This window comes from Octodon degus, unplaced genomic scaffold (genome assembly GCF_000260255.1).
Source record: "Octodon degus isolate 3935 unplaced genomic scaffold, OctDeg1.0 scaffold00045, whole genome shotgun sequence".
Taxonomy (NCBI): Eukaryota; Metazoa; Chordata; class Mammalia; order Rodentia; family Octodontidae; genus Octodon; species Octodon degus.
Genome location: NW_004524621.1, coordinates 5555549 through 5579678, shown reverse-complemented (window position 1 = coordinate 5579678; position 24130 = coordinate 5555549). Strand labels below are relative to the sequence as shown.

At 51.7% G+C, this 24130-nt stretch overlaps 1 protein-coding gene and 1 long non-coding RNA gene across 2 annotated transcripts; both read left to right on the top strand.

Annotated features, from left to right (window-relative positions):
• The first annotated feature begins 4046 nt into the window (after window positions 1–4046).
• Lrrc3 (leucine rich repeat containing 3) lies at window positions 4047–8015 on the top strand. The gene is made up of 2 exons (XM_023715934.1): window positions 4047–4135; window positions 4252–8015. The coding sequence occupies exon 2, from the start codon at window positions 4370–4372 to the stop codon at window positions 5141–5143; it is 774 nt and encodes a 257-aa protein (XP_023571702.1). The 5' UTR covers window positions 4047–4135; window positions 4252–4369; the 3' UTR covers window positions 5144–8015.
• Window positions 8016–16182: 8167 nt separating this feature from the next.
• On the top strand, window positions 16183–21182 carry LOC111816958. Its single transcript, XR_002821263.1, has 4 exons — window positions 16183–16324; window positions 17937–18047; window positions 19263–19425; window positions 19734–21182. It is a non-coding gene; the product is annotated as an uncharacterized LOC111816958 (long non-coding RNA).
• Window positions 21183–24130: the final 2948 nt, after the last annotated feature.

Genomic DNA, 24130 nt, shown 5'->3' with positions numbered 1-24130 from the left:
ACACCAATGCCAAGCCTGGTCATACCTGGAGGAGGATGTGACAGGTTGCAGCTACATACAAAACTCCAGAAACAACACAGCAGAGGTAAGAAAACAAGATTGTGAAAGTATTGCATCTACGGGCTTCATGTTACAAGATGAAATACAGGAGGCAACTGACTTTATAAAGAGAAAAAGTTAACTTGGCTAAGAGCTAATGGGAACAGGGGTCCAGAGAGGTGACCCCTTAATCACACTAGTCCACAGCACAGACAACGATAGCAGGAGAACTGCCCACTTCTCCAGTGGGAGGAGAGGGGAGAGGAGTAGATGGGCCCCAGTCCCTAGCTTCCTCCCTCCAGGCCCCAGCTCCTGAAGTCTCTACTCTTCCCACAGTGTCATGGGCTGGGGAACAAGCTTTGAACACGGGCATTCACATCATATACCCAGACCAGAATAGACACCAAGCAAAGGCAGGACCAGAGGACAGTGAGCCAAGGCCAGATGGGACAGATGGGACAAATGGGAAGACAGCAAGAAGATGGTCCGGTCCCACCAGACAGCCTATCCCACCAGCCAGGCACTACCACTGGCAAAACATATAACCTCACTGCTGGCCTGACTCAGTGTTATGGTTTCTGTCTAGATGTCCCCTTCAAAGCCTCATGCACTCATACAGTTGTTTGGTTGGTGTCTGAATCTAGAGGGTGTGACTGACTTGTAGCGCAATGCTGGATTTTAGGGTGCTAGGATTAAGGGTGGGTGAATGCTGGACCCATCCACTGACTGGATTTGCACTGCCCTAATCCTCATAGACTGGATACAATATAAAGGTCAGAAAGACATTTGTCTTGCTGTCTCTTGTTCTTTTTACTGTCTTCTGCCACCATGAACTACTGCCCCTCTGCTCTGTACCACCCTGCCTTTGAGCCAGCTGGTTAAGGACTCCACAGACTGAGTCAATAAACCTTTCCCCAGGCATCATGTATTTTGACTCAGCACTGAGAAAAGTAACTAATACTCAGTTTCACCAGATTTCCTGTTAATATCCTTCGTCCCAGGGTTGTACTTCTTTCTGAGTTGTCTCTTCTCCAGTCTCTTGCAACCCACAGTGGTGACTCAGACTTTTCCTTCTCCAGTGGTCTTCTCAGTTCTCAGGGGCAAGGCACAGCTTGTCACTCTACTCTGTCTCTTGACATGGTTATCCTTTGTGCCTTCTCTCAGCTGTGACCACAGGAGCCAGACAAGCCCTCCCTCTTTGCTCACAGTGAGGGTGTTGCTGTCCACTTGCTTAATCCTTGGTGGCCCCAACACTGTCACACGGCAAGGTGTTTTCTTTACTGCGATGTTACTGTCTTTTCCTTTGGAGTTAATAAATATATGGAGAGAGACAATACACTGTGGCACTCTGGAAATCCCGAAGGAGATTCGGTGTCATGGTTCATATCTGAATTTCTCCCCAAAGCCTCACGAGCTCAGAGGTGGGGCTTTGAAAAGTGGCTGGATCCTGGGGTTCGATGCTCATCAGTGGTTCAGTCCCTCTTCCTTTGATGACGCTGCTTCCTGCCTGCCATGTCATGGACTGTTTCTGCTCTGCCAGGCCCCTCTGCCCTGTCACCTTGCCTTGAAGCCAACTGACTATGAACTGAAACTTCTTATTGACTGAGTAATAATCCTCTCCTCTCCTAAATTGTGGGCAATGGATATTTTGTCCCAGTGACCAGAAAAATAACTAGGTAATAAAGACACACCTTTAATAAAGGTGGCAGGAGGTATCCTTCACTAACCTCAGGAAGGGATATATTAACATTGAACAAAGTGAATTTCAAGCAAAAGAATCGAGGGTTAAAAAGGGCTGTTTCACAGTGATAACAAGTTTGATTCATCAGCAATACCTTGTAATCTGAATATACAATTTTCAAAAGGTACAAAGCAAAAACTTGTAGGACTCCAAGAGAAGTACAAAATTTTTGATGATGTTTCTTTTCTCTGGTGCTGGGGATGGAGCTCCTGGTCTAGTACAAACCAGACAGGCACTGTACTATGGAGCTACACCTCCAGCCCAGGACCGAAGGAGAATCTGAAAATCCTTGATCCTAGTCACCTCCTCAATGCCTCCTTAGTAATGGAGGTCAAGTAGATAGGAAGTTGGTAATAGTAGAAGCTACTAGCAGCCTTGACCTCACAACATTTGAAGAATGAGTGACAGATTGCACATTAAGGGAACACAGCAGTTATAAACCATAATCTGGACCATAAATGAGTCTCAACAAATCTCAGATGGTTGGCAAGTAAGCAGATAAACTGGGCATGGTGGCACATGCGTAACATCCCTGCACTTAAGAGGCTGAGGCAGGAGAACTGCTGCGAGTTGAAGGTCAGCCTGGCTTACATAGCTTAAGGCCAGCCTGGACTACACAGTGAGACCCTGCCTCAAAACAAACAAAAGATGCCCAATGCCGTTAGCCACCAGGGCAACAACAACAACAACAAAACAAAAACAAAACCAAACAAACAAAACCAATTTAATACGCATTACTCCTGCTAGAATGTCCCGAGTGAAAGATTGCCCACACCCGTGTTGGTGAGGATGGCTCTAGGGCTCTGTGAGGCTGTGCAGCCACTTTGGCAGCACTTGGTCCTGTGCCTCCACCCAGACTGTTTACTCCAGAAAACAAGTGTTTGTCCAGACTCATCCACGTGGCACATCAGTTGTACTGACGGGTCCCCAACACTAGGGAGCCAGTGTGGACAGGAGCAGAAGCCACCCATGATACGCCCAGAGAGGTTGCTGAAGGCAGGACCTATATCTCAAAATAGCCGTGCTGGGGGCAGAGGCTGGAGAAGGCACAAGTCCATTTACGTAAGTAAGTCACAGAAAGACAAACCCGGCTGCGGTGACGAAAAGCAGACCATGCGGCTGAGGGGGGACTTGAGGTGCCTCCTGTATTGGCTGAGACAAGGGTTTCGCAGGGCACGCAGACGTCAGCGCGGACCACATTTAACTATGTGGTTTACCGTGTATCCATGACACCACCAAGGCTGTTTACAGAGCCCTGGACGGGCTGAGATCCAGCTTCAACTCCCTGCCTCACTTCCCTGCCCTCTGCAGACCCTGACATGCGGGTGCAGGACGCAGGGCCTTTGGCCCGAGGGGCCCCAGGGACCAGGTCTAAAGAGCTTCCGACAAATCAAAGATCTGCAGACCCAGTCCTAGTCCCAAACAGGGTGGGAGGAGCCTATGCACACCCAGCCTTCAGGGGCAGTCCACAACACGCCCACGGCGAGCTTGTCCCGCCTGGTGCCCGCGCTCCATCTGTGGGAAAACCCCGCGCCAACCCCTCCCACGCCTCCCGGAGTCCCGCCCCCTCGCGTGGCTCCGCCTCCGCCTTCAGGCTAAACTGGGTGCGGGTTCTCAAGGAAGCTGGCCGGCCCCGCCCCGCCCCTTCGTGAGACACAGGCCTTTTAAACCCAGGCCCCTTTTCAACAGCCTCGCCCTCCGCACGTCCCACACCTTTCCATCTCAGGCCCTCAATCCGCTGCGGGTCACCCCTAGCCCTTCCTGTGGACCCCGCCCCTCTAGAAGCCACGCCCCATGAAAAGGCCCCGCCCTGTAGGCGGCCCCGCCCCTCCCTTCGCGGGTTCTCGGGGCCCTGCAACCGGCGCCCTGCCCCGCCCCCTGCGCGGAGGGCGGTGGACACCACCCAGTCTCCGCTGCGCGTTTAGAGTGGCCAGTCGTCCGACCGGGCTCCTGGAGCCCCGCGGCGGCTCAGGTACCGCCCTCCGCCCCTTTAGCGCACGGCCTGGCCTGGCCCCGCCCTGGCTGCACGCCCAGCCAGCTCCACTCCTTTCTCCGCGCGCCTTCATTCCTGCTTGCGATTTTTAAGGGGTTGTGGTCCGGGTGCCAAGCGATAGGCAGGTCACACCCCCTCTTCCCCACGATCGCCTGGCTACCGCCCGGCCCCACCTGCTCTACCGACTGGGAAGCAGCCCGCGCATCCCAGGTTGCCACGCGGAGTCGCCACTGGGAGCCGGGGCGTGGGTCTCGGTTGCTTGTGACAAGGCCTGCCCAGCTGCGGCCAGTGTCTGCTGACCCCGCTGTTGCCAGCGCTCATCAGGGTGGCTGTAGGCGTCTCCGGGAGCAAGGGACAGACAGGTAGGTCCAGGGTGCTCGACCTTTGCCCTAGTGCCTCCTCTGAGCGCCCCAGGCTAGATGACGGCACGCTTGTCGCCTCTCCCCGCCCTGCCTTGCTCTTCTGTTCTCTGCTTTAGAGTCAAGTGCACAGCTTCTGCGGACATGTGAAGAAGGAGTTCGTGCCTGCTTTGGGTGACCGCTGCTCTGTGGGGCTCAGCCAGAGCCCAGAGGAGGTACCTGTCCCAGCCAAGCAGGATGAATCCTAGGGGCATGCAGAGTCCCAGGCTCCCACTGACCACTGCCCAGCACCCTTGGCTCTTCCTCTTTCTCTGTTTGCGCCTGGGTGCCTCCTGCCCGCAGGCCTGCAAGTGCCCTGACCATGCAGGGCCCGTGGCCGTGCACTGCAGTGACAGTGGCCTGCAGGAGGTCCCTGGGGACATCCCTGCTGACACTGTGCTCCTGAAGCTGGACGCTAACAGAATCTCCCGCATCCCTGACGGCGCCTTTCAGCACCTGCACCAGCTGCGGGAACTGGACTTGTCCCACAATGCTGTGGAGACCATCAGCCCTGCTGCCTTTTCTGGCCTGGCTGGTGGCCTGCGGCTGCTAGACCTGTCACACAATCGCATCAGGAGGATTCCCAAGGATTCCCTGAGCAAACTGAGTGCCAAGATCCGCCTGTCCCACAACCCACTGCACTGTGAGTGCGCCCTGCAGGAGGCGCTCTGGGAGCTGAAACTGGACCCTGACTCAGTAGATGAGATGGCTTGCCACACCTCCGTGCAGGAGGAGTTCGTTGGCCAGCCGCTGATCCAGGTGCTAGACTCAGGGGTCAGCCTCTGCAGCACTCATCACAAGACCACAGATGTAGCCATGCTGGTCACCATGTTCGGCTGGTTCACCATGGTGGTTGCCTACATTGTGTACTATGTGCGGCACAACCAGGAGGATGCCCGGAGACATCTGGAGTACCTGAAGTCCCTGCCTAGCGCCCCAGTCCCCAAGGATCTCGGCAGCCCAGTACCATAGTGCTTATGGCCAGCAGGCCATCGTCCTCCAGCTGCCGTGGACTTCCTGGAAGGTAGAGACTAATGTGTACTTTTGATGTCCCCAGGGAGATGGGTGTGATGGCAGTTTTGGTACAGAGCTGTAGCCCAGCAAGTTCTTCATGTACTGCCCTTGGCCACTTGATGGGGGAGGAAACTGAGGTTTGGAGAATTAGGGACTCTCGTGACCACACGGTCAGGCTGGACAGGAACTGGACAGGAACTTGAGGCACTTGTGGTGATATTCTGTATCCCTTCCACCCTGCCAGCTGCATGCAGGGCTGCATTTGGAACACAGATACACAAGGAGGGGCTCATCTTTGTGTAAATCTAAGACCCCTGGCATGGAGGTGTGAGCCCCCTTCCCAGATCAATGTCCTGGGGATCTGGTTCCCCAGGGAGAAGGGAGAGTGGAGCTTACTCTGAACTTGGCCCTCAGAATACTTGAGTGATTTTGGCACTGATGTTTGAGTCCACTAAAGGGGAAAACATGGAGAAAACCAGAGAAAGGTCCTGACACACGTGGCCCTGCCTGTTTCCACGCTCTGGTCATGCCTGCTCGGCGGAAGGAAGGCCCGGACTTGATCACTGCTGTGCCTTGATCTCGTGTACACCAAAATCTGAAATGGCCCTTTTCCGAGGATGGGAGGACCAGTGTGTGGCCTTTCCCGGCTAACCCACTAGATGCTGTTTTTCCTTGGCAACAGGAACTTTCTCTTTCCACCTTTACTGCCAGTACTCTCAGAGCACATTTATTGCTCGGTTTTCTTAACTGTATTACTTCATGTTCAGGGTAGTTGCTACTTCCACCTATATGACTCTAATTTTACTTTTTACTGTCTTTTTGTAGGTGTGTTTATATTTAAACTACTTCAAATATCTTTTTGAGGGGTGGCAAATAAGAGTAAATTGTGTGTGGGCTTAAAGAGTACTGCATAGATGCCTTGGCAAGCAGAAGCTTGGTGCTGATTAGGGTGCTTGTGTCTGGAAGGCATCATGTGACTTGCGGTAGGGGCTGTGTAAGGCATGACCTGGGCTGGCCATCTACCTCACTGCCCCACTGCAATGCTGGTTTGGAGACCCAGTCCCCACAGGTGTGATGAGCTACCGGCAGAGCTCAGTGGAACAAAACAGTGGTTCTTTAATCTCGGTGCATGAAAAATGAACGACTCACAGATTTCAAAATGCTGGCAGAATGCCCAGGCCTGTGTCCCTGGGTGGGGTGCTGAGTGACTGCATTGGGCTGTGTACCAGCATGGCAGTGTGAGTGGGGCCACTTCAGACTCTACTCACCTGGCCTGTGCCCCACTGTCCTGAGGCAGTGACATGATGCTGCAGTGGACACTGCCCCTGTCAGACGCCTGTTCCCAGAAGAATCGAAACCAGGTGGCCAGCCTGGGTGCTCATGTGGTGGTGGCCTAGTCCCCATGGCACAGATGTAACCATCACGAGGTGCCCAGTCCCAGTGTCCAGACACAGTAGTGACCCTGGCCTGGGGGTTCTTCAGTCCAGAGAAAATGAGGTTGAAAAGCGCGAGTGATGGAGGTGTGGAATAAGGACATCTGTTCCAATGGGAGAGGTATCTCCAGCTGATGGCTGCCACTCTGCGAAGCAACCTGCACAGAGACGCGGCTTAGCACTGCTCCTCCACTGTGATGAGTACTGGACGCTTCAGGGACCAAATGTGATGATTTGAGGCCCTGTAGTCCCATTGTCCCTGTCCTTGGGTGCTGTGGTGGGAGAGGCCCACCATGCCAGGCCCTAGTGCCGGGAAGGGTGTGGGCCGAGGCCATATGTTTAAGGTCAGAGTCCCAGGGGACTCTTCAATTGCTCTTCAGGGGATACATGGGGTGGGGAAGACCAGCCTGCTCCTTGCTGGGGTTCTGCTGGGCCCCTGTGCAGCCCCCACAGGGCAGAGGCTAAGAAAATGCCCCTCCCTGCCCAAAGGAGTCCCAGCTCACATGGTCTTGCTGGGCTCCTTGCTCTGAGGAAGACCCCCTGGACCCCAGACCCTATCCTGCTCATCGCGCTCCCACTCTGCTGACTGCAAGTCCTAGCTTTCTGGGGTACAGTGCCCTGCAGGTCCCTGAGCACTCCTGGTGTGCCTCTCCTGTGGGGCAGGGCAGAATAGTGTAGGGGTCTGAGCCCACCCTCCGATGTCCCTGCAGAGCTCTTGTCTTAGCAGTTGGGGATGCTGGCCCAAGACGTGGGCTCTGGGCAGAGGGCTTGAGGGGCATGAGTGGGAAGACTGACTCGGAGGTGGGATGTTCTGGGCTTGTGGCCACAGCAGGTGCTGGGGTGGCTTCCAAGTTGTCCCTTCTGGAGGCTGCTCTATACTCTGGCTCTGTCACCACTCTGACCCTCAATAAAGCTCCCTGTGCTGACATTGGCTCACATGGCTTCTGCTGCCTGTCCCTGGGGCCTACTCTGCACTGTGACCTGGGACTGTACCCTATTGAGCTACTTTGTATTGGCTCCTGTCAGCTGATAGTTAAATGCAGTTCTTGCCACTATGACATTTTCAGAAATTTTATGACCCAGATGATATTGGGATCATGGAAGAGTCTTCATAGAAGGGAAAGTGGCAAATGCTGCACATTGGGGTCCCACCTTCCTTCTGGGAGATTTTCCAAGGTTTACCCTCACCCTGCTGTGGAGGGCTGGGTTTGGTGTAGCTCCTCCTGGCCTAGAGCAAGGGCTTCCTGAATCCTCACAACCGAGGCTCTTGGTCAGTAGCTGTAAGCTGTTCAGGTTGGGAGGACAAGGACAAGGACTGGATCAGAGGCCCAGGACACAATGTGACCCATGAGATTCACCTTCCATCCATACCTGGGCCCCCCACTGGACCATCCATATCTTTGCCTAACCCTGCGATCATGGGTGGCTTCCAGACTCCACTCAGGCATCTGTGTTCTTGGGAACAGCCTGGGTGCTGCCACCTGCCAGCCCATGCCATCCCTACCTTCTTCTAAGCTGTCTCTGCCCTTCAACTCCTAGGGTGAAAGGACAATACTTCTGCCTTCTGTGAAGCCTTTGCAGTGTCTGTCTCCCTAGGTAGCCACTCGTTGGGGCCTCCCAACATCTGGGTCTGTCTATGTACCAGGGTGGATTCCTCTGTAATGAGTTCAAATGTGCAGTTAGGAGGTGGGGGTTGGTTGGAAGTATGCCCTGGGGTGTGACTTGGAAGGTTGTATTCTTGTCCCTAGTGTTCCCCTTCTCTCTCTGCCACCCAGCGGCCAGGAGGGGAGAAGCTGTCCTCCACCAGGTCTTTCCTCTGTGCCTTCTGCGTTGGAGCCAGCCATGGACTGAACCCCTTGGAAACTATGGGCCAGATAAACCTCTTCTATGTTGTGAGTGCTAGGGATTGTGTTTCAGCAACAGAAGGTAGTGAACACACTCTACAGCCTTCAGAATGAAAAGCAGGTCCCTGACAGTGGCCTCATGTTGTAGGTACATTTGCTATGTCCTGGTCTTCTGCTGTTTCTTTCCCCAGTTATGCCATGCTGCCTGCGCTGGGGCCTGTGCAGCCGTGGTGTGGCCAGGGTTCTTGGGGCCCACGCATCTGTCCATGAAGCTTCCTGGCCCTTGGCAGGGAACGCTTGCTCTTGGCTCCTCTGTTTTCCCCACGTCTACACTGTCTGCCCCACTGTCACAAAACACTGTCTTGCTCTGTTTCCTGCTTTCTTCTACCTGCAACTCTGGCTGTGAACACAGAACATGAAGGTCCCTGTTCTCACCACCACCGTGGACACCAACCCACACACAGCCTCGACTTCTGCTTTGGGAGACCCAGGGTCAGTAACTCAGAACTTGTAAACCTCAAATTCAAATGAGAGGAAGAATTCCCTGACTTCAGGGCAAGCTATTTAAAATAGGCCTGTTATTGCCTTCTACTTACAATGAGATGAACTCAGAAAGCTAGACATAAGGCCTGCTTAGGTTTCTTCTCCAATGAAAATTGGCCAAGTGGTTTTTACAAACACAAACATCTAATTTGTAAATCAAAGGATGCATTTCTCACCTCAAAGATTCTGTTAAAATTAAGGATCTGGTATTTCAATGGAGTGTTTTCCCTAGGAAATGTGAATGTGAGGCAGGCATAGTTTAGGAAGTTCAGAAGTCTTGAAAGAAGAAACCGTGGCTTAGTCCTTACTTTAGACAGATGGATTTTTGGCTCATTCTGCAGCATGGTTTCCCACTGTACAAAGCACTTATCTTGCTAGCAATGGCAAAGGTGCCTGTTCCCCCAGGTTTTGAGGGTGGCACGTGGAGCTCTGCTTTGAGACATACGGGAGTGGGTTGTGTGTTCTCACTGCCAGCTCTGCGAACTCAGGGATCTGTCTGTCCTATTGATTCAGCCTTGCTATGTAGAAAGGCTTGCTAGGTAGAAAGGACCACAGTCAGCTTGGGACACCTCCTGTTCTACCACTCCTGACCTTGGGCACATCTTCCTTTATTCCATTTCCCCAGAGTACCTGCTTCCTCATGCATCTCCTCCTTCTTAAGAGACAACCTGGCTAGCAGCATGGTAGTGATTTGAGAAGGGAGAAAACAAAATCTAAAATGAGTCACCTTTCAAGATCTTGCCATTCCTGGTACCTGGCCGCTGGCTTGTGGCGCCACCTCAGCCCTTCCTGCCTGTGTTTGTTAAGGGCTCTGCTCTTGGCTGATGCTCACACCCCAGACCCCTCTCTTCTAAAAGCTTGTGGGCATAAAACAACATCTAAGTTATGCATCAAATGGATGTCAGCAGCTGTGAAGCAGACTTTAACTGAGCCTGAAGAAAATAAGATCAAAATCATGGAGAGGTTTAGTTAGGTTTTGTGCTGCTTTTGAGTTAGGGGAATAATAATCAGTTCTCCAAAGTTCTCATTCACCTTTTAGGACTTGGCCACATGCTGCAGTCTAACTGCTCCAAGAATCACTCTCTGCTTATATCCAAGATAGTCTTCTCACCAAGGCTGAGGTTGAGGGCAGCTGCTGTTGGCCAGCGTCTGTGCTGCTTCTGTATGACCTGACATTTTATGCTGCCATTTTGAATTAACATAGGTTTTGGCTGTAGGTGATGCATCTTCTAGACAGGCCTGGAGCACAGCACATGCATGTACATATACACGGGCATCTGGATGCCGGCATAATTTAAGGCACTTGAAAGCTATAGTTATATAGACAAGCCGTATGATTTAACAGAACCTTATCAGGTCAGCTTTGAGTTATTACAAATGACAGTTTGCTTAGGTACAAATGATTTTGACCTCTAAGTCTAGTTCTCACCAATTCTTGGGACACAGGTAGGGGACTGAATAGGCAACTTGTCTATTGGATTGGAGACAATCTGGGAAGTACACTCTCCTGGCTTGTCTTGTCCTCCTGCTAAGGATCCTGGATAGGTGTGAGCCTGAGTGCAGGAAGAGCCCTCAAGGAGCCCATGGAGGAGACTTCATGGAGTGGATTAGCAGATGTCTGGGTGTCCTCAGAGGTTCCGAGGGAGGAAGCCAGGCAATATAAGGACAATAGGTCAGGGAGAGGCACAGGGCTGTCCTTGGAGCAGAACCACAAGTGATGGAGCAGAGGTGCCTCTGAAGGCTGCAGAGGCAGAGATGGCTCTTCCTTGGAGGTTCAGTTCCTACTTCACACCTGAAGTTCCCCAGGGAGGTCAGTCCTGACCTCAGACCTCCAGAATGCCACTGTTCAGGCCACGCAGTCTTAAGGAATGATTGCAGCAGCCACATGAAATGACTTGGTTCCCTTCAGTTGGCCAGAAGGGATGGCCATGTGGATTCCAGGTGTTCTTGGGTTCATGAACTGTGCATATTTCAGCTGAGTGATCTCAGGGACCCTGTGTCATCTGTCTCTCATATCTTTTCCTGCCAGGCAAATTTTCCTTCCCAGAGGACCCTTGGTATAGGTGGAGCAGGGCCAGCTGGCTTCCAGGATTCTTACATGCATGCTTATTCATGTCCATGCATATGCAAACACATAAATGCACTTTCACCACATGTGGACCAGCTGACCACATGGCCACAGCCATGCTTCCTATGTGCACACACACATACACATGTGCACACACACGCACACTTGTTAGGGAAGTGTGAGAACCGCTACAACTTGACCCTCCTGAGCATGCTTCCTTCCCTCCCCAAGACCGCAGTGCCTGTGTTTCTGGTGTGTAGCCTCAGCTCTGTCCCCAAGCACAGCCCCATTGCTTCCTGAGCCTTGTCCCCTTGGATCCTGGGGCTCCCGAGTGCTAGTGTGGCCAGTGGGCATGGGCAGAAGAAGGAACAGTCCTGGGCGGAACCAGCCAAGGTCATTCTGACCGGGACAAGACTTAGGGTTCAGTGACAGAAAACCCTCATGGAGATGGACAAGGGTCAGATCTGGGCGGGGTTCAGGCAGGGATGCCTACTGGGGCAGGGCCACAGCCTGCACAGTATGTGGATGCTTGGTCTGGGTTTGCAGCATGCTGGTGCTGTGGATCAGGTTCTATTTTCAGAGCAGAACCCAGGTGGGAGGGTGAGTAGTGCACTCAGTAGGCAGCCTCTTGGGCTGCAGTGGGCTGGAATAGATGTCTCTGATGTCCAGGCCTGGACAGTGTCATTTGGGAACCTGGGCCTTGGGGCACTGTCAAAACAAAGAATGCAAGATCTCTGCTGAGCACTGCACACATAGCCTGTGGCCTCTGTGAGGCCACTCAGTGCCAGGAGTGCATGGCCTGCCAGTGTGCACGTGGCTGCAGTGGCCTGGGGAGGGATGCCGCATGATTGGAGTGGGTGCGGGGCTCTGCATCTGTTACTGTGGCAACGATGCAGTCCTGAAAGGGAGCGGACATCAAGGCACTGCTAAGCTAAGTTGGCCATGTGTGGCTTTGGGCTATAATGGGGGCCAGCAGGGAGTCTGCGCAGGGCGTTGGAATCAAGCATCTCATGGACAGGAGGGGGCACCCAGGAGAAGAGCCACAGGCACAGGAGATGAAAAGAACCCAGAGGTGCTGGATCCAGAGGCCATTCTACCAGCCAGCCCTTACAGAGGAGGAGATAGGGGCATGTTCCCCTGCTCATTACTGGTGACAATTCCTGGCCATATGCATATTAAACTTTAGGAGGGCTGGTGACAGTCCTTGTGGTGTCACATCACGGGATCTGCCTTAGGGGCTTCAGGGTCCAAAGAGCCTGTGTGAAGTGTGGCACCTTAGCTGTCCTCGGCACCCTGCCCAGGCTCCATCAGAGTCCTTTCTCTCTATGCAGGTAGGCTGCACGGAAGCTCCCTTGGACACTTCATCTACACTGGGAGTCTTTAGTGGGCCCGCTGACCCCCGCCCAGCTGGGCTGGCTGTGAGGGAGAATTGAATTCTGAGCAGCAGGCAGGGCAGCTGAAAGGGTCAGGGCTGTTGGCACCAGGGTGGCTCTTGGTGGTCAGTGAGGCCCAGCTCTCTCTGCAGACTCGTGGGCTAACTGGGTTGGATGCATGGGTTGGATGCACCATCTCCTGCCATCCCCCAAGGTGACGGTGACTCAGGCAAGAAGTCACATTGATACAGAGCCTGTTGATCTGGAAGTCACTGTAATTAGGACAGGGACACTGAGGTTTTCTAAGCAAATAACTCACATCACTGACACCAAGAGGAAGCATCTGCATCATTTCAAGCCTTTAGTGACCTATGGACAAGGATCCAGGTGGAGTCATATCTGTCATTAACTGCTTCCAGGATGCTTGCTTTTCACTCCATGGCCTGTGAGTGTCCCTTCTTAGGCTTCCATGTCAGCTTCCAGTCCTTATCATTTGTCTTGACTGTCCTCCTTGCCTGTCCCTGGTTCTTTGTGCTCCAGGACTGTGACAGTGTTGGCATTTCAACTTTAGAAATGTATGACATTGTACATGTTAATATATCATACGCACACCATTATATGCATTTTTAATTCTATTGCTAGAAGGTTTCCTCTTTAAACAGAAAAACCTTAATTATAGGATCTATTTCCAACACCTATAATTTTAACTCTTCCAAACAGCGATGTCCATAGCCGGTGGTTGAGCCTCAATGCTTAAGGTCACTTCCTTCTATGGGTAACAATGGGATTCTGGGTAGAATTGTGTAAGAACTAATGACCACATAAACTCATGTGGCCCATCCGTGGGGTGAGCATAGCCCTGACCTTTCCCCGCCCCTCATAGCTCATGGTGCTGCACCCGAGGACATGTATTACCATCTGGGGGCATAAGGCGCCATCAGGGGCTTCCTCAGACTCCTTCCCTGGCCTGAAGACTACTGTCTTCTTGCTGTCCTCAAACTCATCCCTTTGTGCTGCTATAAAACACAGACAGGTGGTCCTGTTGGATTAAGTCTGACTTAAGTCTGACCTTTGTGATGTCACTTAACCTTAGTGACCTCATTAAGGACTCTGTCTCCAAACATAATGGCATTGGGCCTCGGTGTATGACTTTGGGCAATGTGACTGCCCACAACCTGGGGTGTCATTGTTGGACATGGGAAGTAGGAATTGCCAGCAGAATGGTAACCCTCAAAAATGCTCATCGGTGTGTGTTTCCTTACAGGGAAGAAGGGGGTAGGAGTCTTGGGTGATGTGAGCATTTTGGTGCTGCTGCCAGGCTATGGCATGTGGAAGAGGGAGGCCACAGAGGGGCCCAGAGCCCTGCAGCAAGGTAAACCTCAGCAGCCACTACTCTGGCGTGGGAGGTGGAAGCTGAGAGCGAAGGGATGCGGGAGACACAGAGCTGGAGAGTGAGGACACAGACTGTCCCTGCTGAAAGGCACTCACCCCTTGGCTCCCTTGGAGTGGTCAGCCCCCCGGAGGATCATTTATGTTACAACTGCAGGCCAGGCATGGTGTGTATCTGCAGTCCCAGCTGCCAGGTGCTGAAAGGCAGGAGGAGTACATGAGCCCTGGAGAAAGAAAATTTCAGCCTGAGCCCAGAAGGAAAGAAAAAAAAAAAAAAAAGCCAACGAAGTGTCAAAAGACAAAATTTTTACTAAAAAACCTCATGTCATCATAAGAAAAGTTTTCCTAAGAAAAAATTACAGCTCTGTAAGAAAAATATTTTCATTCACAAGGAAAAATTTCATAAATGTTATTTTCCATAAGGAACAAATTTAACAGAAAAATGCCAAAGCATAACATAACAGACTCCCCCCTTCCTATCCCTACTAGGGGCAGTTGTTTGCCCTTTCTCATAGCTCCTAAGATTCGTTTTTTAATGTGAAAACAGAAATTTTGACCTAACCATAGCCATTTTGTCCAACAGTGCTGCAGCCATTCCATTCTCTGCCATTAAACTCGGCTAAATCACATGATTAAATTAAAACTTCTGTGAATGTGCTGAAAACAACTTTGCTACATACAGCTGTGCTCACCACAAGATGCCCCATTGTACCGGCCTTCAGCTATGCTTAGCTTTTGCTACTTCTGCTTGCTACTCTATAAAAAGACAAACTTTTCGTAATCAGTGCCCCAGACTTTAGAGATTATTTTTTTCTGGGCACAAATAGCATTAAATAAAATTTCTTCTTCTGAACTCCTGGATACTGTTGACTCAGTTTTCCTGCAACAGTGTTTTGCACTTTTTTTCTAAAACACAAAAAAACTACAACTATTAATCTCATTTAGCTTCTGTTTTCTGTCCCTTCCCATCCTTTCTCAGAGGCAACTACCTTAATAAGCTTCCGATTTTGATACTTCCTGACAAACACCAGGAAGTATAAAAACAAACAAACAAACAAACATGATTTCGTGTGTCCTTTTAAAGTTTTGCCAGGCTGAGGTCATCCTTGGCCATACCCAGAGTCTTGCATTTCTATGGGTGGCTGTGGGCTCAATTCCACCGCACAGCTGCTCTTGCTGTTCATCCCCTCTTGTTGGTGCACAGGTTGTTTCAGATTCTTTCTATAGTGAACTGTTGCCAGGTGCGGTGGTTTACACCTGCAACCCCAGCACTCAGGAGGCTGAGGCAGGAGGATCACCTTGAGTTAAGAGGCCAGTCTGGACTACAAAGAGAGATTCTGTGTTTTTTTTTTGAAAAAAGTATTGATGGGAACCACCCTGAGTACGGCTCCCTGGGAACTGCTAGGATTTGGATGGTAAATATCCCCTCAAAGCCCATATATTCTGCCTTACATGGCTGAATACATGGCCGTGAGGCCAGCATCTCTAGGGAAGGTGTTAAGATGTAGAGTTACTGGGCAAAAAGATGTGCCCTATAGTCAGTTTTGCTAGCTGCACTAAAGTAACTTCCTGTGCATTTTCCAATGTGCATACCCAGTAGCTAGATATGAAGCTTGTTCCCTCCATTCTTTGTAACACATAATATCACCACATGTCTATTTATCTTCACTGGTTCAGCAGGTGGAAAAGCGCATTTCATGAATGATTCGAAGTCTGTGATTGTTAGAGAGGTGTTGGGCTTGTCTTTCCCTTGGTGAGTTGTGCACTGTCCTCCAGATGTTTGCTTGTGTTTTTAGTTATCTCACTGCCACTGCAAGGAGAGATGCTATGAAATGTCCAGGCCATCGTGTGCCCTAGAGCGACATGTACAGTACCAGTGAGCTACTGCTGCCTAACGAAGGGCTTCCTAATCTTAGCAGTGGCCCTTATTCTTCACAAGCCTCCAGAACAGCAATCAGCCGGCTCAGCAAGAGTGGCTTGCTGTCCGTCTTTCCACCTCCCATAGCTGTGACAGGTCCTATTCACTGCTACAGCCGTGACAGCTTAGCCAAAGTGGACAGTCAAGGAGCTGAAGGAAAGGGCAGGGGCCAGGAGGGGTAGAGCCAAAGAGAGGCCCGGGGTCATCCCGCCCTACTTCAACTTGGTCGGGGAGCCGGGTCTAAAAAGCAGCCTCGCCTCTGTCCCCTTTGAGCCCCGCCCACACAACTAATCCCCGCCCTTCCAAATCCTCCCAAGAACAGGCACCCGAAACCTTTCCCTCCAAGCCCCGCCCCTCCACCCAAGCTCCACCCATCTTATCTGAGCCCCGCCCCACAAGCTTGGTTTTTCACGTGGGGCCGCCAGGCTGTTGGGGACCGCTGTGTCCCGGGATGGGAACCCGGGCCGAGCTCCGCGGCCGCAGACAGTGAGCCGGTCTGCGCGGGCAAGGGCACCGGGGTCAGGAGCCCCCGCCCCGAAGCCGGACATGGAGCCGCAGCTTGGCGGGGAAGGTTGGTATGACCCCCGTATCCCCGGCCTCGAGGTCTGCGACCGGTGAAGGGGCGCGGTTGTGGGGTTTGGGGCTCTGCGTGGAAACAAACGTGTTGGCATTCGGTTTGTGCAACCTCGGAGTCCGGAGAGCCGTCCCGGCAGAGGGAACGCTGGGGCGGGTTTGGGGCTGACCTCCGCGGCTTCCCCGCCCCTGCCCTGCCCCCCTCCTCACTGTCGCGTCTCGAGCTCCGGCGGCTAAAGACAGTAACGGCAGCTGGGGATCCTAACCGTCGCGCCTCGAGGCGGGGCGGCAGCAACGTGCGCGGAACCGGTGCGCAGCCAGGGACCTGGTTTCAACTGCCCAAGCCCTGACATCGACCAAGGAGGGCGAGGGGAGCTGCCCCTCACCTAGATTGGGGTCAGGGCCCATGCTGTGGCGGGCGCTATCCCGCAAGGAGACTTGTGGATTCGGTATCCTCGGGCTCTGGGTCTGGCCGGGGGAGCGGGGTGGGTGGAGGGGCTGCGGGGCAGAGCTCCCGGGAGCGAGGCCCTGTGTCTCCGGTGGCCCCCAGGGTGGCATGTGCCTTCGAGGGGCTGGATAGTGCTCTGGAAACTTTTGGCTGTATTTCTGCCTCCTAGGAGGCCTCCGTGGCAGGTGCCCAGGAGGGGACAGCCCCCTGTGGAATTCACAGCCCCTGTGGGATTCACTGTCCAATGCTTTGAGAGTCAAAGGACCAAAGACCTGGTGATAGGTGAGGGTGGTGTTCCCAGCCGGGTGAGCAGTCCCAGTGTCCCTGAAATGTGCACCTATGGGCTGTGTGTGTTTGCTTTACTCGAAATAAGGTAAATAAGCTTTACAAACTTCATTGAAAAACTGATGGGAAGCGGTGTGCGTGCACGTCCGCTTGTGTGTATGTGTGTGCAGACCCTGTGAGTAGCCATAAAAAATGAATACATGGGGCCAGGGAGATAGCTCAGTAGAATAAGTGCTTGCCTGGCAAGCGCAAGGGCCTGAGTTCAATCCTCTGTTCCACCAAAAAAAAAAAAAAAAAAAAAAAGAATGCAGTGTCTGGGGGAGATGTGGGCTGTGTGTAAAGTTGTAGACTGCATGACCATCACCTAGTGGTCCCCTCCAAGCTGTGTCCTCCAGGAGAAAGGCACATCCAGCTTGCACACACAGAGGTCCCCAGGCTCACAGATGGTTGTGGCCTTGAAAGTGGGTTAAGGATGCAGCAAGCACGTGGGACGGTGCTCTTGGGGACACTGTTGGACAGGGAAAAGACCCCCCCCCAAGGGCATGGGCTCAGGCGCCCTGTGTGGGAACTGTAGAGAGTCTCAGGAGGCATCCCCTCAGGGAAGGGGCAGAGACCAGGAGGGTAGATAGCCGTTCTGGGGTGCCTGAGAGTGTGCATTTCTGGACCTGGGTGTGTGGACTATGGGGTGGGGTGGGAAAGGTGTGGCACTGTTTACTTAGGGTGCCTGCACATTTTGATGTGGGAATCAAACTCATAATTTTTAAGTGAAAAGGAGATGTGATTGTTTATGAAGCCAGGTGTGAATGTGGGCCCCCAGCCCTACATTTCTGTCCCACCATGGCTGACTCCTGGTGACCAAGTGGTCCTCCTCCTGTAGGGACACTGTGACCAGCTCTGAGCAGTGCCATGGTATCAGGCTGTGAGCCCAGGCCCAGGCCTTGTCCCAGCTCCCCAAGCATCACGATCCTGCAGCTGCCTCACCCTCCAGGTGAGCTGGGCCTGCTCTGTACCCTACCCTGCTGCTCCTCTCTGGGCTTCAGCAGGGCAAAGGGGTTCCTTCCCAGCCTCACATCGCCACACTTGAGGAAATCTGCTGCCTTCCTATTGAGATAAAATTCTGGAAGTACATTTTTCATGACTTGTTTTATCACTAAATGTACATATTTATTAATTCACCCAAGGATGCAGTCAGGATAGTGAGTGTTTCCCCTCTCCGCAAACATAGGTCTTTTTTTTTTTTTTTTTTTGGTGGGGGATGGGCTTGGCCTCCTCTCTTGCTCTTTGTAGAATGTGTAAGAAACTGTTGCAAACCCGAGGATGCTGGGATTCCTGTATTGTATTTGTATTTGGTGCCTGCTGTCCCTTCCCTGTGGCCCCTCCTTGCCTCTAGTGACCACTGTGCTTCTCTCCTACTGTGGAGTTGGTCTTCTTAGCTGTCACATATGAGAGAGATCCTGCCATGTCTCTGTTCCTGGCCTGTGTGAAGGTTTTACACTTTTGCACATTGAGCACATTATTCCTGGTGAAAGGAGCAGAATCCTGCCAGGCCTGGCCCTTCTGAGACATCAGGAGCTGCACTCATGGAGGCAGCCTTCATGATGGGCCCTGCTGGGAACCACCAGCCTAGGCCACAGGTCCCTGCTGGGGGGACGGGCCTTCTGGGAGTGATGGTCAGACAGGGCCACGAATCTGTAGTTGTTGTAGGAGACAGGTGTGACTGCTCACAGGAGTGTCCTTTCTGCTCCTGCTTATTGAGTCTTATCAGGAGTGAGGAGGGTGGTAGGGTTTGTCGACTGCCCTATCTGTACCTATGGCAGCACCACATGATTTTTCTTTGTAGCCTGTGGGTTACATTGATGGGTTTTAAAAAGTTGATCTGGCTTTACGTACCTAGAATGCCCCTCACTCATGGTGCTTAAGTTCCTTTTCACACTGCTAATATTTGTAGAGGATTTTTACATTTGCCTGGAATAGAATTTGTGTTGTTTCATTTTCCTTCTGACATTTTGTCTATTTTGGGGTGTTGGGGTGATCCTTACTCAGCATGAATTAGAATCCCTTTGCTTTTGTTTTCTGGAAGAGTTTCTAAAGATTTGGAGTCTTTTTTTCCTCAGTTGTTTAGTTGGATCCACCTGAGAATTCGTCAGGCTCTGGTCTATGTGGCTGAGGATGTTATAGCTCATTGGTTTGGTTTCTTTCATAGGCAAAGGCTTCTGCGACTCTGCCTGCCTCTGTGGGTGCTTCTAGCTGTCGCCAGGTCTGGCCCTCTGTGTGTCCCAGTGTGTGAGCCTGGAGTTGTGCACAGCGTCCCTTCATTGCCCTCTTGAATATTTAGTTTCAGCAGCAGTGACCTCCGTCATTTCCAGGTAGGTTTTTGACTTTTTTTTTTTTTTTTTTAAAGAACTGGATTTTTGTTTGGTTGATTTGTCTTTGATACTCTGTTTTCATTTTGGTTCATTTCTGGACTAATTTTATTTTTTTCTCTTCTCTGCTGATTTTGGATTTAATTTGTTTCTTGTTTTCTAATCTCCTAAGGCAGAAGTTTAGTATCTTGGCTGTAGATCTGTCTTTTGCCCTGTGCATGGTCTGTGTCATACAGTTGCCTGTCCACACTGATTTTGCTGCACTCCATGAGTTGTGGTGTTGGTATTCTGTGTTCTTTATTTCAAAACAGAGGAGAGATAGTCACAGTGCAGGAATCTACACTTCTCTGGGGCTGCAACAACGCTCTGCAGAGACCCAGTGTGATCTCGCTGCGTCTCATCATGGAAACAGAGTCTCTGTGCCTCCCAGTTGCCGGCAGATGGGGCGAGCGTCAGTGTGGCCATGGGCTGAAGCAGGGACAATGCTGGCAATGCATCCAGGATGGTGAGTCAGAGCAGTGACCGTGCTCAGATGACAGTGGGGCAGAGATCACAGCTACCCTTCCTGTGAGAGCCCCTCCAGGATCATACTGGGACCCAAGGACCTTCGGGTAGGGCGAGTGTGCCCAGTGACACTGGCCCAGCACCTCCTTCCTGGGACTGAGGCAGCTGTGGAAGTCCTGTTTGAGACATACAAGCCAGCTCCTGCTTGCTTCTGCTGAGGTGCTTCTGCATCTCCAAAGAGATGGACCTATTTCCCATCTTTGAAACATGACCTGGTCTAACAGCTTGTGGGGTGCAAGGGGGGGTATAGTTGAGGTTCCCTGTTTAGGCAGGGGCTGTGCACCCTGTGCCACTGCCATGTCGAGAGTGGTGTCTCCTGGACCCATAGCCTAGGGGACATCCTGCTGGATGTCAGGGGCAACATGAGAGCCAGTAAGTTGGGATTGGGCACCAAGCTTCCTTGGGGAGAAGCTGGTTCTGGTCTGTGGCTCTGTCCTGTCCTGTCCCCCAGAAATGTTGTCGGTCAAGGAGAGTGACAACCTTGAGGCATACATTTAAAACCTGGGATTGTCCTGTTCTCCTTGCTGTTTCCTGTGGATGCCCTTTTGGAGATGCAGGTGAAGAGGGTCCTGGACAGATGGGCATCCTCCTGCCAACCCTCCCTGGACACACAAAGCCTTCTCGGCCAGCTTCTCACTCTGAACCCCAGGCACAGGCCTATGCTTGAGAACACCCTGGGGGACGCATTCCCTCTCACACTTTACTAGAGATGTCTTCCGATTGTCTATACCTTGGACTCAGAGGGTCACATCTTCCATAGGTTGTGGGTGACCCTCTGGAGATGACAGATGAGACTGATGACTTCCTGGCCCTGTGGCTCCTGTTGGAAAGCCAGACACACTGGGGCATAGGTCAGGCCTTCCATGTGTGCCCACCACCCCAGGAATGTACCCCCTCAGCTCACTTCCTAAGAGGAGGCCCAGCAACCTTGCCACGTACCCCAAACCCTTCCAGCACCCTGTTTGCCTCTGCAGCCGACAGAGGGGGACCCTGTCTCAGCAAAGCTGCAGCCTCTGCTGGCTGTAAGAGCCATAAGAACGACTTGTGCTGTCACTTGTGCCTGCGTTTGGACCCTTTGCTGCTACTGCTGGTCAACCAGCCAGCAGGGAACACACACCCTGGGTATAGAACAAAGGTACTAGACAGTAGAAATGTGGACAGGAGGTGAGAGTGCGGTCCAGCAGGGTGCATAATGTTTTACCACATCCTTTTCATCTTGCAGAGATGGAAGCAGGAGGGGATGGAGGAAGTGGGGAAAGGAAGTGCAGGTGGATGGGAGTGGAGAGCTGCAGATTTCATGCAGGGCAAGGCGATGCATCAAGGTGCATGTTCGGTAGAGGTCAGAGACAGCTTATGTCACATGTCCTTGTGTTTTCAATGCAGAGCAGAGGATCCTGGACTCCATGGCCTTTGTAGAATGAGGAGCAGCAAGGCATGGACTCCAGAAGCTATGGAGGGAATAGGCAAGGATGTCCAGGCTGCAGTGCATGTGGTCAGCCAGAAGGAAGTTTCAGACAGGGCACCTGAAGACACTTGGGCTGCCCAGGAGTCAGGGTCACTTCCCTAGCCCTTCTGCCTTGGTTCTGGGATAGCGGACATGGTTTTCAATACTTCGTGTGGTCTTATCATAAACCCTTGCCAAAATGTGAAGACCTACAGGCTCATCTCTGTCTGCTGTGGTTCTTGCCTCCTGCAAGGCTCTGGTTATCAATAAAGAGACTCAGCCAACAGCCCAGGAGGAAAGGTGACTGTAGAGACTTTCAAGGTCATTAGGACACCAACAGATGACTACAAGAACTTCTGAAGGGGCCAGGTACTGAGTTGCTGTAGCACAGAGCCAGCACAGCCCCAGAAATGGTGGGGCAGGCCACAGACAACTAGGACCTCACTGGCTCCTAGGCCCCTGCATCCTGTCACCACTGGGGTTGTGTTTGCTCATGACGATGGAGGTGTCCAGGGAGAGATCACATAACAGTGTGGCCCTGCTGTAGTCTGTGCCCTTGTGGGTGGTTGGGGCAGATATGAGCACATTGCTGAGAACTTGCCACCATGTCATAGAGGAGGGTGTGAAGGCCAGGGAGTCCTCTGTACTCCCCACAGCGTGTCTCTCACCTCCACTGATGCTGCATGGTAATGCAGATGTGGGATGGAGTCTGTGCATGTGTGGGTGCAGCTGAGTTCCAGTAAAACTTTATTTTATAAAACAGGCACTGGGGCCAGCAGGAACTGGCTCTGGTGCAGAGGGTTTGGTGGTCTTCTTAACAGGCTGGGAAGGAAACAGGTCATTCACTCAACATGAGCTGGGCAGGAAAACTCAGGAAGCAAGCTGTGGGTTCTGTCCTTGCTGTTGCGGTGGTGGGGAAGACACAGCAATCCACTTAGTTTAGGTTCAATTTCACACTGAGCCCAGAGGAGCAGTCACTGTGGACAGACTGGGACCCAGGGCCTTTCAGGGAAGGGGGTTTTGCAGCCTGGTTGTGAGCAGTTTTAGTGACCAAAGTCATGATCTTCATGAGTGACTGAAGTGACTATCAGGAAGTGTGCCTCTTGCTTTCAAGTTGTCCTCAAATACTCAGCTGTCCAGCTGCCTATGTCCTTGTGTCTGTCCTGCTAGGGGGACATACCAGTGGTCCTAGAGTCCCGCTTGCTGACCCAGGACCCACAGAGTGATGCTGGGCTGAGCCACCTGCTGTGGCAGGTGCCAAGTCAATGCAGACTGGGCACGATGTCAGGGTCAGGGTTGGGACAGGCAGGCACTGCTGTAGCCTCCTACCACAGCCTTGTTCTGAGCACTTCAGCCCCAGTCCCACTGTAGGCCACCGAGGCAGAGGGCTGGGAGCTCCATGCCGACTTCTTGCATGCATCCCTGAACCTAGGACGTGTCTCTCGTCTCCTGTCCTGACCTGGAACTTGAGAACGTGGGCTGAGCTGGAGGGCATCTCTGCAGATGCTGTATTAAAAGGAGTGCCTAGTGTGTGAGGGTGAGCCCCGACTGTGCAGCTGAGGTGCTTCTAGAGAGGGGCTCAAGACACCCACCTGGAGAAGATGGCCATGCAATGCCAGGCAGAGCAGGGGCTCAGCTCTCCAGCTGAAGGCCTAGAGACTCCATTTTCTCTTGTAACTCCAGTTTAAAAGTCACTGAAGTTCACTTAAACTGTAGATAAACTCACTCTTGCATCTCTTCCCATGTAGCTAACCATAAACCCACTGAGAATAAGTAAGCCCATAAAGATAAAAATAGCTAAAACAAATTGGGAATAAGGTAAATGTTAATATACAATGTCCCATGACCAGCAGATGGTCAACATTGTCTGGGAAATGTAAACCTGGTGCATTCTTGTAAAATTCTTGAGAATGAGATAATATGGTGACATGGTTACCATGGAAAACTAGAAAGTTTATAACCTGGAGGTAAAGTCCAAATGGGGGCTGGCATTTTGTTTTCTTGACTCAGTGTCAGAATGTTGGTCATTGGCTTCCAATAAAACTTAATACGGTCTCTCTTGTGGGTGCTTTTCCTTGCTGTCATCTGCTACACCACTATTTTTTAAAATTTTTTTTCAAAGTTTTATTGATAAACAGCAATGAGACAGTTTCAAATCAAATCGGAAGTACAGTTTCAACAAATAATACACTGCATATATTCTTCTTAGTGGTTAATTGCTGTACAAGATGCGGACTTGTGATTCTATTTACAAACACCATTAGAAAAATCATTCTATTCATTAAGAGAATGCAACTATATATCTATCCCAACCACTTTGAATACACAGATACAAAATGGACATTCATAGGTATACCCCATTTTTTCTAAGTTCCGTTATTGAATATTATAGGTGTGTAAACTCAGCAAAATATTCAAAAAGAGTCCAGTAGCCCATAATAGCATTGGGTCTTCTGTTTAACTGGCAATGTCAGAAATTATTGACCTGAGTCCCCCACAGCTCAACATAACAGCATGGCTTTATTTCCTATATTTCATCTTCATACTTTTCTACTGGATGGTTAAGACCAAGGTAAAGCAGGACCTGTGCAACAAGAACTGTAGCTTTTTGGTCTGAGAAGGTCAGTGAAATGCCCTCAGGATTTATCCTGAGATCTTGTACCTCAGATTGTAGAACCTTTGTCAGTGCAGCCATGTGGA

Excerpts from the sequence above, each read along its gene's own strand:
- Lrrc3 (XM_023715934.1), top strand. The coding sequence starts at position 4,370 with ATGAATCCTAGGGGCATGCAGAGTCCCAGGCTCCCACTGACCACTGCC.